The sequence below is a fragment of the Falco cherrug genome, chromosome 4 (assembly GCF_023634085.1).
Source record: "Falco cherrug isolate bFalChe1 chromosome 4, bFalChe1.pri, whole genome shotgun sequence".
NCBI lineage: Eukaryota > Metazoa > Chordata > Aves > Falconiformes > Falconidae > Falco > Falco cherrug.
The window spans coordinates 99,409,611-99,421,918 of NC_073700.1; the positions used below are offsets into that span (position 1 = coordinate 99,409,611).

The following is a 12,308-nucleotide window of genomic DNA, read 5'->3' on the forward strand; positions in this document are numbered from 1 at the left end:
TACTGCAGGCTCTCCAATTTTATTCTTTCCCTACTCTGTATCACATTTTTACTCACCAAAATACGTTTCAACAAATTCATAGCAGTTTTGTTCTCAGCTGTCCAGAGGCCAACCAAATGTCTACTTAACTGCCTGAAAAAAGCCATTGAAATCAATAAACTGCAGGTTAGTATTTTAAACAGCTTGTTAAACCACTAAACTGACACCCTTACCATGCTGGTGAAATGAAGATGAGCAAGAGCTTCATGCTCTTGAGTGAGTAAGAGCAAAAAGCATTATGTTGTTCCAGTTCAAGTATATGCTTAGCATGCTTTACAGTGTTGCCCTTAGGAAGTTCCAGTGAAGTTAGTGGAACAGTAGCAGTACATGCTTTTTGATCTAGACCTCAAAAGAACACTTGAGCAATAGAGCAGAAAATAATCATCAAATAATCAAATGAAAGTTTATCCAGTGAATCTTAAGTTAAGGTTAAAGGGTCTAGAAGCCATCAAGAACTGTTAACTGCCCTACTTGAAGCTCTTAACACCCATTATTGGCCATGAAAACCTCTTTGGGAGCCTGCCTTCTACACCAACTGACATTTTTTGCCAGAATTTGTCACTACAGTTCTACTACACTGAACTGAAGCATTGCTTACAAACAGCTCATAAGTAGTAGCTCCAAACAGAACTAGTATGACAGAAGGCTTCACACTAGCTCCCCCTTGGACGACAGAGGCAACAAGTTCCATTTGCCACTACATTGCTTTGCAACTCTTTAGGCACTTCAGGAACATGCACCCAGACCTTCTATAATCTTGTATTTCAGTGGAAATAATTGAATTATCACTCATCCTCCCCAGTATACCCTCAGGCCCGCTACCAAAACGCAAGTTTTACAGACTGCTAAATTCAGGGAATGATTTCTGCACGAGGAGACTTCTCTCTGGCAGGTTGAATGAGTCTAAGTGCATGCAAGATGCCAAAGGTGTGCAAACCAGGATTTATACAGTTGTAAAATACAAGTTAAACCTTTATACACGTTCCAGACATTCTACTTGCCTTTTCTTTCCCTGAATGTTTTCAGACAAGAATAAAAAACTAAACTTGAGCCTTTAACGAATAACCAACCCATGTCCCATTCTGGAAAAAAGTAATTTAAAAAAAAAAATCAAACATTTATTAAGTGGCTGCAGTCTCAGCTGAAGCTTGCTCTCCTTAAACATACCAGCTGCTGAAAAAAGTATTTTCCTGAAGAACTTCAGGATTTCTTCCCTGATCTCCTGATGTTTCTAACATTAGCTAGGCCATTACTTAAGACTTTTTAAACATGATATAGCAAGTGACACAGACATACCTATTTGTAAGCATCCTCTGATCTGTGCTTATTGTAAACATAGCAGTGTGCAAATGACGAGGTAAGGCACCTTCACTGAGGGCAAGATCTTGCATTTTGGTAGCAATCTCTTTGTCTCCTTCCTTTGGAAACAGGGCAAGATGATTACTAAAGAAAGAATCTTAGTTAAGCTGCTTTTACCTTAAGCCTACAGTTCCAAGGCCTTCCTGACTATCAGTTATATCAGCTAATATCCAAAAGCCAGACACTATAGTATGACACGCTTTAAGTGCCAGTTCTGAACAGCAACTGATCAAAGTTGTAGTAAAGCCACAGACCTGACAATCTGTAGTTATATCTGAGGACAGTAATTGGACAGGATAAGACGTAAGCCTCTCATCACAGATCAGGAGGTTGGTTGTACATTTACAAGTACCACTTCTATACTGTTTAACCCTAATTTGCAATTGCAGAGAACGACAGCCACAAGTAACTGCTTGTTGCTTGTCAAGTGTAACCATTTAAGAATAACTGTTTAAACAGCCACATGGATAAGATTGTCACTCAGTTGAGATACATTAGTTGCAATAAGTAATTAAGAAAAAGCTTTCCCTGCGTTTTTACTTGCCCATGGCCCACCATAGTTCAAGTGACAGGTGTTAAACAGCATAGAAACTTTTAGCTAACATTATCAGTTATATCAATGGAAACTTGAAGATTTATGATACCTCTATTTCAAGTGTTCATTCACTTCCATTCCAAGAAAGTACTAGATGCATTTCAAATGCATGAGCCATTGTGATACACAATGAGGCACTAAGTTAAGCCCTGAATTTCAACACAGGAAGTGTCAAGAGTCAGTTAGCAAGGTCACCCTGCAACAATCATGAGCAGCCCTTAAGTAGTATGGACTTAGCCCATAGATCGTGTGGTATGAAAACTAACAAAGCCAAATCATCCTTTGCTGAAGCAGAAAGAGCAAGAACAGGCACTGACATCACTCGTCTGCTCTGGGACTGTACCACCTGTTAATTCCAGTCCCATTCTGTCTGGCAATGCATCCCAGGAAATACGGCCTCTCCTCAAGAGACCCTCTTTAACATGCAGGAGAAGTCTGGTGGCTCTGAAGCATGTGACTGAGCTACATACAACACCAACAGCCACCTCTTGACTGCAGTATGAAAACACACACTACCTAATGTCCCAACTCACATGCCTTCCAAACCCCCAAGTGGAAGATAAAGCAAATTGCTGTATTAAACCACACACAATTAAGCCAGTGTTCTGTTCCTCCCCCCAACCCCCTGCAAGAAGCTAATATAACAAACAACTTCTGGTAAGTAACTGCAGGTCTGAAATAGACAATACATATTTTAATAGGCTAGCCCAGATAACACTGATAAAGTCTCACCTCTATTATTGCCTTCATTACTAAACCTGCTCCTTTGACAATTGCCATGGAAGGGTGCTAAAATAGAACATTGACAAATAGTTACCCAAGTGCAAAATCTGAGGATTAGATCATCTGTGATTCAGTTTCCTTAATGCATTTACACAGCTGTTCTACCTCCAGTTTTGGGCAAAAGGTTAGTATTCCAGTTTTGTGAAAGCTAGCACCAGGAAGAGCTCCTACAGTATGCCTATCAACAAGAATCTCTCATGCGACTATCAGATCGACTTCTTGGCACTGAACAGCAGTATATACCAAAGAAGCTGGTATAATGCTGGGAAAACTGACAAGCTGATTCGGAACAAGGAGCTTACCGTTTTTAGAGAAAATTAGCATTTGCATTTTAGCTAAAAATCCTAGAATTCTTACAGGTTTACTAATGAAGAGGATGTTACTCTTGTTTTGCAACCCTTTCAACTCTCATTTACTGTGAAAGAAATTAAAAGGCGGCAAATGCTCCCAATGAGAGAAAAATCTGTGCATCTGCTCAATCTAGCTTAATATTTAACTGGTACTTTAAAATGTTTCTAGGAACAAGTCTTAGGCAGTCTATTCTACAATTTGGCATATCATTCACTATAGAATAACCACCTCAATCTGATATATGAAGATAAGGCAACAGGTCACTAAAAAACTGACCAAGGTAGAAAAGGTTTACACACATTAACCAGCTGAACAGTAGACAAATTTGTCATTCAGGAGAACAAGCAAGTTCATGCTCGCTGACTACCTAAGGCCTCTAAGAATAATAACAAATTATGAAATCTTACCTGAAAGAGCTTAAATAGCGTTCTTCCATTAGATGCCACCATTTCCAACAACATGTCAAACTGCTGCCCCTCAGTAGTCTCACTATATGGAGCACATAGGGCAAATGTCAGGAAGTCCAGAAGCGAACTAATTACTAGGGCACCTGTCCCATGATCCTGAAATTAGGAAGACAGGTATGTAATACAGATAGTGTTCTCTCCTGCCCAACAGTATTCATGTAAGTTTTATTCAGTACTCATGATGCTGAAGGTGCTCTTCCCTGTAATACCACAAAATACTCTGCAAAGAAAAATTACAAGTTTACAATATGCCATTACTCTGAGTATGGCAATACTCTGGTAAAGTACTGGCTCCTAGAGCATATTGGAGACTATATATATTGGAGACCTCATATATCAGTGTGCTGCAAATTACTTTTTCTGGTTTTAATCCCCTAAGTACCAGTTTACACTATCCTTTTGGCTAAAAGGACCCAGTTTCCATGTTAAACATGACAACTTTTGTTGCATGACACGTTCTGCAGCATAGACAGCTACATTCTAACCTGTCAAGATCCAAAGGTGTTTAGAACAAACCTCAGTGCCAGACACAGCTCTATTTTCTGCACTTCAATTACAGGTACAAATACATTCAATGATATATCCAAGTATGACAGCAGTGTTTCCATAGCAATTTGGAAAAGCACTTGAAGCTGTTTTCAAAATTTGACTTACCACATGGGAATTGAATTTCTCCAGGAGGTTTTCTAGAAACTTCTTTGAAGAAAGAAGGGAAGCTTTGTTCAGCTGCTCCTGCCTCAAGTCATAGTCATCATGCATGGGCTGTAAAAAAAGTATTCAGTATGTAGTCACATTTCAACCCTGAGCTCATAACAGCCGTAGTCCAAAAGCCACGCTCTGAACCCATAAAAAGCACATCCTACTTAAAATTCAGTAGGAAATCACTGTACCATAGGTTATTTCATGTCTGAGCACACTGCAAGTTGAAAGACAGTCCCTGCTTCTACATCTTTCAGTAGATTGAAGTTCATCCCAAAGTTGCAGAATCTGCAATTTAATACTTACACACATAAGAGCACAAAGCATGTCAATAGAGGCATGAGTTACTCCATCATTGTTCCTTTTGAGGGCTTTCACAACCTTCACTCCTAATCGTTCTCGAAATCTTTTGAAAGGAAAGGAAAAAATTAGAGGAAACAGAAATCTTAGTTTTAAGATAAAAGTCCAACCAAGACCAAAACTGACCTGCTCCCACTGCATTTGGCAAGCCAGGACCTTGACATCTACATATATATGAGATTCCTTGGTAGGAAAACACTAATATTGACTTCACTGTTAACAACGTGCAAAGAGCATGCTCACCAAAACAAAGATATTTCTGTAGTTATGTGATAGTGAGCAATTTTTCTGCTTTCTTATGTCGTCCAGTTAAGACACAAACTCCAAGTAGCCTGTACTTACTGTAGGAGTACAAGTCTGCTTCCTAACATCACGTTTTATCTTGCATTGAACTCAAGATAGTAATGGCATCAACATTCTTTAAGAATGAAGAACCACCTACTTCAAGGACAGATGAAGGTGCATTTTAGAAGTTTTTCCACTAGGAAAAACATTAAACCATTTTTGACTCAAGGCAGAGAGTATGCAGCAAAGGATAGCTTTACATACTAATGATCATTTGGGATTTTCAACTTGTGTTAAAGCCTGATGACAGCCTCATACTACTAGAAGCAAACAAACATGTACAGATTCTTCTAGGCTTTTTCAAAAGTGAGGCTTAACTCCCAACTCTCAGTTTTAAAAATAAGACATCAAAAGCGTAAGAGTTGTTTTCACCTACTACTTCCAAGCTTGAAGAGACTTCTCACTTACTTTGGAAGCTGAGTAAAGGCAAGGAAGCCCGCTTTTGAAGCCACTAGTCGTCTTACTGCTTGGAATTGGCTTTCAAGCTCTGCATTAGATGCTGCAATATCTCCCTCTTGTGAAAGCAATGCTGTTATGGCATTATTAATTAGTTTCTCCTTGTTTTCTGAGAACAGACCCTGGGGTTAAGAAATAACAATTATTAATACCTTTATGGATTAACAACATCTTAAGAGGATGGACACAGGACTTATTCTTACATCTTGTGTAACTGCATGTAGTACCCCGCTGTATGAAATGTTAGCATTGAACCTGAACACAGCATCTGCAAAGTTACCATCTGGAAGAAGACATAATAGAAGTTAAGTGCACAGTACCTGACTAAATATCTGGATGCTTTAAAGAGTACTATAAAACCAGGTAATATGCGTTAGCTTACTTGGAGGAGCAGCCAAAAACCTCAGATGAAGGCTCTCTACTTCTTCATCTACAGGCATACTAAGTAATCCCCAGCGCTGGCCTTTGTGTGTGGAGGTCATTTTCACACAAACATCTCTATTACCAGAAGCTCTCACTCCATCTAACAAGCTAGCCAGGAGAGAATCTCTAGGTTGGGAGAAGGAAATATAAATACAATTTAAAGCAATGCCAGAGAATCAAGGTAAGAAAAACAGGCAAAAAAAAATTCAAATATAGAACGAAAGACAGCAATGCTTTGAATCTCTTACCAACACTAGTGCAAATAGCTACACCTCTGGAAGAAATCATTAACTTTCAAGCATTCCTTTAGTCACTGTAAGACTAGAGCTGCCTTACACCCAGTATAGCCAGCTGCAGCCTTCCACTAAAGGGATCAACTCTAGATTATCTGTTAATGAGTTACAAATGTTGCAAGCCACTTCATCCCTCTGCCTTCTGCAAAACCTCACTTGGCAGGATTAGACTATGTTACAACTGCAAGTGCACTCAGGGACTATTCAGTTGGTTGTTTTAAATAGAATCAACTAAGGCTATCCCAAGCAGACAGCACAGCTCAAAGGATTTACAGCCTTCACATTTCTGTATCACCTACATTGTGCTTTCTTTCCTTGTGTCAGATATACTGCTTAACCAAGTTCAACATACACAGAACAACACTGCTTAGGAGAAATGGGCTGCATCTAACTGTTCAACACCCTTACATATTCATCAGAAAACTTCTGGATGGATTTCCTTAAGTTGGGATGAAGGTAAATCGAAGAGATTTAGATCCCTACAAATCTTGATTTTTAAGTAGCAGACCACTAGAATAGCAAGGCTTTGAGTTAACACTTACAAGGGTCAGAGTTTATGGAAGCTGAGAAAACAGAAGTACTACAATGCCAACTTCCATCTGAATTTATAACCCACAGGAGCTCCAGTTACCTTTCTGTTGAAGAGTATTTCCGAATTTGTCCTTTGATAAATTCAATGGTAAAAAGCTGAGGATTTTCATAGTCGCATACTATTGCAAATACCTAAAAGTAAGAAATAAGGGTCACACAAAGTGGAGTTATTTATCTAGCCTACAAATTAAGGCCATCTTATGTATACTATCAAATGCCTACTATTATCATCTTAGTACCACTTCTTCCAATAGAAACTGTAAAAGAAAGGCTGCTCCTTACCTCACATAAAGGTTTCAAAGTTGCAATGTTATAAGTAGCTGGATCCCGCTCAACTAAGCAAGCTTCTGTAAGAGCTAGTACTCTTTTCACAGGTTCCTTAAAGAAGAAAAAAAAAGGCATGTTAAGTGCTAAGTACTCTCTTTCCTAAGAGGAACCAAGTAGGTCTAGTTCAATACCCTTACCAAGTGTCTAGGTGTTATTTTTTGAACAACAAACTCTGCTAAAGATGTTACAGATTCATCATTGCTGTATTTTCCAAAGCGTAGATTCAAGTACTGCTCAAATTCTAGGGATTCTTTCCTTATCCGCAGAGAGATACCTATGAAGTTGCCAGCATGCTCTATTGCACTTTTGATAATTTCCTCCCTCTGCTCAGATGCAAACAGGTGCTGCAAATTTTGACAAGAAAAAAAGCAGGTGAAAAATATGGTATAGCTCAAGAAGTCAGTTCCATAAATAATCCTCCACTATATACCCTACAGCAGACAATCGACCCAACAGCAGCCAATCTTCCAGCAGCTGGGCGTGACTTTGATAAGTGCATGGTATAAAGAGAGGAGCTAATTATTACACAAGAGATCCACTATTAGTTCACATTTGCCTTTCGGGGAAAAAAAAAAAATATCTATAGCAGCTACTCCTGCTGCCATTAAAGGTCTGCACGACCTGCCTGTCCACCCCTGGCAACAGAACCTGACAGCCTGGCAGGAATGAGGAGCCAGGAACCACAGTGGTAGCCCTAGCTGCTGTCTCTAAGGGCTGCTATCCAGCCCGGCTAGGCAAGGTTAGGACAGATCTAGAGGATCCATTATATATTGCTAGTTTTATGCAAGAGAAAAGCATGCTGCAGTATGTAAGACATGGAAACCCTGATCTAGAGAACACAGTCCTATCTTGTTCATAGTGACAGAGATAGCTGTATTTACATTGGTAACTGTAAGTTAATTCCTGTAAGAATTACTATGCTGCTTGCAGTGTAGCACACAGAAACCCTTTTAAGATTGAAACCAGCATTACACCACAGTATTTCCCAAGCAAAGCTGCTGAGTATCAGATCACAGGCCTAAAAAGAAAACATCACCATTGATCAATATATTTCTGCATAAAATCCCTCCATTAGTCAAATAGATTAGCAACACTACCTGTCACTTTTGTAGCTTTGAGAAATGTCAGGAAACTCCCATGTTCACATTACTTTCTTATTCACTATCCCATATAAATAACTAGGCATTTTATGCTCAGTAGTTTTTAAACATGCAATAAGCAAAAAAAACCAAAAACACCCTAACACATTGCTCTCAAAAGTTTTTAAAACCTCTTTTTTTACAGGAAATTAGTTAAAACTTGTCCACAAGCCTTGAGGCTCCACAGCTGAGTTCCAAAGACATGCATACTTGTATGTTCAAATTATGCTGAATCCTCATTATTTAACATGCAGCTTAAACATCCTAAGCACCATACCAAGACGTTTTGGTTTAGTACTCACCAATCTACTAAATCCTCCGTAGAGGATACAGAAGCCTCCCTGATAGCCAGCAATATCAACAAAGCCTTCAATGTTTCTGTAGTCATAGGAGCACAGGACTTTATTTGTTGCAGGATCAATTTGGTCAATACCTCCAGGAGTCACTTCCAGAATCACAGGTTTCCTTGAATCACTCCAGTGATGTTTATAGCAGTTATACCTCTGCAGAGAGAGCTACTTTTAGACATCTACACACACTCCTTTACTACACAGCAATAGCTCTTTTCCCATCTAGTAAGCAGTGTGGGTGTAAAGTTCAAAAAAATTAAATCATTTTCCTTAATGCTCCTATCTATGTTAAGAACACTATGAATCAAAGGAAAGTAGCTGTCAACTGACAAGGAAGTCATCGCTTAAACAATGCATTTTGAAGTGAGAACAGCAATCCCAAAACAGCCACTCCAAAAGGGAGTAAGTTTCTTCCACTGCAGATTGTCTACTCTCAGACTACACGTGCTGTGGTTAGACAAGGAAATAGCTATTGCATCAGATACTGTTACTCAGCTAATCAAACTAAAGTAAACCTATCACTACAGTGCAAATTTTTCATCTCCTGCAGTCATACTCCATTACAAATACAGACAATGAAACCACCAAAAGTTAGAGATCTATTCTAAACTACAGCAAGGCAAAAGGGACCCCCATATTCCAGCAACATTACTAGACTGATCAATTAAGATTTATTCTATACAATGCTTCAAGTTACATTAAGTGCTATCCTCTGTGACCAGAAGACATAACACCAAATATAAAGTCCAGCTCTGTGTGCTTTGCTTGTTACCATATTACCAAGATACATTAAATGGCAATCTTGTCTTTAATTTGTCGTACAGAAATCCTCCTGGAAAACAATATTCCCACATCAAGTGTTCAAGATGCTACACAGAAAACTATTTAGTTAGAAAGTGAAGTGCTGGAAGTAGTAAACATTGAATAATGAAAACTTATGTTTTTCTTCTTTCTTCTCTCCAAGTAAGAGCTCCACAAGGCAAAGCCCTTTATTTGAGAGTAACATTCAGAGTATTCAAGTGTACCACCATAAGGCTCAGGTCAAGTGAAGAAAACTCAAATATTCCACTGTTGAAAAGGTTCCCATTGTTTTTTAACAAACTTTTTTTTTTTCAAAGCAAGACTTCAGATTCAAATTTACAACAGCTATTTTAGGTAGTATATTTAGCATAATATACATGAACAAAGTAGAAGTTTAGGTCTTTAGATCATTTCATTAAACTGCACATGATGCAGACAAGCCAGACACTTACCCGTCCTGTGATTTTTCCTTCTGAGAAGTCTGTCCTGAATCTCTGTTTTTTAAAAAAGTTAACCATGAGTGAATGCAAATATGATAGCAAATCCATGCAGGAAGTCTATGTTTAAGCTGACCCTGTTTTAAGAAACTCAAACTAAGCCTCCTTGAAAGCTCACCACTCCACTGCAGTTTAATACATTCAGTATTTCTAATTTTACTCAATATTTAAGAATCATACACTAGTTGCTGCAACTGACACTAGATCAAGTCATTAAGATAACAGCCTAAGACAACTTGCTTTCATACTTTTTATATAAGGAAAGAAAACTTATTAAGCTACCACAAAATGTAATGATAGCCAAGAAAAAAATTCTTACCAGTGCCTCTGTAAGGAGTTCTGTTCTGTGCTCTGTGGAAAACTTAAGTGTTTCAGACTTTTTTCCACTCCCTTTGCGAAAAGTGAGACTAAATTCTGTTCCTTGTCCTTTTCCAACAGGAGAAATGCTACAGATATCTCCATAAGGCCACTAGACAATTGAAAGTAATTAGGTTATACTGTTAGTAATTTTAAAGCTACATCTCATCTACTCAAAACCCCTTAGTACCTATAACAACCGAGTTACTGTAATGAGACAATAGCTAGCAGTCTACGTGACAGCCTTAGCTTGAACTTCCTATTTGATACTCTGCAAAGTAAATAAACGTCCCAGCTCCCTTCAGGGACATAGCCTTACAGTGATCAAACTTAGCCCCATTCATTCGGAACAGCACACCCAGAAGCAAACTACTACTTATTAGCCAATAAAGACAAACTGCCTAGAAGTACAAAACCCACTGGATATTCATAGAGTTAGTAAAGGCAACACCAGCTTTCTGTTATGTGTACTTTTGTAACTGCTGCCATACCTTCTGGCTTTGCCAAGATCTTGTCAGACTAGGTAGCTTCTAAAGACTGAATACCACTGTTCACTCTGAATAATGAACGCAAGTCAGAAATCAACTTTAAAAATGGTAGTTACCTGATTTGTAACTTCTAGTGTGTTGGGATTGTATGTGGTGATGGCATGGGTTCCAACTGAAAAGACTCGTTTATATCTAGAATACAGAAGAGAGTTAGTTTCTCCAGAAGTCACAAAAAATCCCCACTGAACTGCAAAAATTATGTTTAGAGGCTATATAGAAATTATTGGTAGGAAATTGATATAGTTTTCTTTGGTTTTAGTTTGCAATTTGCCCTTGTAATACGTTAAGCTCCTCTTCTTAATATATCAATAAAAGGGACGTACAAGTTAAATACTACTAAATATATTTCTTCACGCATAACTTTGCCCTACCATTTTCCATTATTACTCAAATTAGTGCAAGTTCAAACTCATCTGGGCCAGTAATGGCTTATCTAGGAATTAAGAAGTGCTTATTTTCTTCAAAACTTAGAAAAATCTGTACTATTGAAGCGACCTGCCACCTTAAATTTGTTTAATCTGTTTGAAAAACCTATTTGTTTTTCCATGTAGTTAAATTTTCTTTATTTAGGATGCAGATCAAGAAGTCATAGTAATGAAGCATAACATTTGAAGTTACTCTGGCTGCTAATAATTCCACTATATTCAGCTTGTCAAAAAATGCTCCAGTTCTTAGATCATAACAAAATCCTCTGACCAAAATCAACTGCTCCCTCTCCTCATGTTACACAATTTAGGTAGGTATTCTTGTTTATGCTGTGCTAAAGAACTTTTCACAAGTAATAAAGCACTTTATTACTTGCATAAGGTTTTGTTTACTCACTTAACATACTACAGAGCTTCACAGTGCTTTGTGGCAGAATAAGGATCTGCCATGATCACACACAATTGAAGAACATCTGCCAAACATTACAGCCCCTTCTTTTTCTTCCCTCATGCTCAAGCCAGCACTTCAATATCTAAGAAGCATATTTATTATCCAGCATTCTTAATATGTGATGCAACAAGGAAAGCAAGAAAGAAGAGCAGATTTACTGAGTTACCGTTTCCTTCATCTTGTCTCCCTAGGCAACTTCAGAAAATCCAAGTCTTGTTGCGTGAACAGAGGAGACTACCAAGTCAGTTCTTAGATGCAGCCTAAACATATTCTTGCCCAGAACTTCACCTTTAAATATGTAAGAAGGTATTTATACCTTCAGGCCATGAAGATTCTACTGTCAATTATCTCAAATTACACTGAAGTACAGTCTAACACCAGGCTGTTTTAAGAAGAATATGAAGCAAATGTGCTCTTCCTAGTAAAAAGGCTATTATTGCCTATTCACTAGTTTCTCTGAAGCACTGTAGAAGTCAAAAGTTACATTTTTTAAATTAATATGAACCTGCTAGCCAAGTTTTATACCATCACACTTAAGAGAAGGACAGTGTTCATTAATTTTACAGAACTACAGACTGACACTGGAGCATTATCATCTGCACTACTAGAAAATACTTCTCATATTTTCTGCCATGTACCCAGCCCTCATTCA

At 38.2% G+C, this 12,308-nt stretch overlaps 1 protein-coding gene across 2 annotated transcripts in view; it reads right to left on the reverse strand.

Moving 5' to 3' along the window:
- DNAJC13 (DnaJ heat shock protein family (Hsp40) member C13) overlaps positions 1–12,308 on the reverse strand; it is a 55,525-nt gene that overhangs the window by 34,091 nt on the left and 9,126 nt on the right. For both annotated transcript variants that reach the window (XM_055708692.1, XM_055708691.1), the window contains exons 3-18: positions 10,837–10,912; positions 10,195–10,344; positions 9,831–9,872; positions 8,530–8,730; positions 7,226–7,432; positions 7,044–7,139; positions 6,802–6,893; positions 5,837–6,003; positions 5,658–5,737; positions 5,407–5,576; positions 4,600–4,699; positions 4,249–4,356; positions 3,535–3,690; positions 2,726–2,782; positions 1,336–1,457; positions 57–132 (exon numbers count right to left, since the gene is read on the reverse strand). In XM_055708692.1, the coding sequence (XP_055564667.1) occupies positions 57–132; positions 1,336–1,457; positions 2,726–2,782; positions 3,535–3,690; positions 4,249–4,356; positions 4,600–4,699; positions 5,407–5,576; positions 5,658–5,737; positions 5,837–6,003; positions 6,802–6,893; positions 7,044–7,139; positions 7,226–7,432; positions 8,530–8,730; positions 9,831–9,872; positions 10,195–10,344; positions 10,837–10,912 (1,900 nt within the window). The remainder of the gene's footprint in view (positions 1–56; positions 133–1,335; positions 1,458–2,725; positions 2,783–3,534; positions 3,691–4,248; positions 4,357–4,599; positions 4,700–5,406; positions 5,577–5,657; positions 5,738–5,836; positions 6,004–6,801; positions 6,894–7,043; positions 7,140–7,225; positions 7,433–8,529; positions 8,731–9,830; positions 9,873–10,194; positions 10,345–10,836; positions 10,913–12,308) is intronic.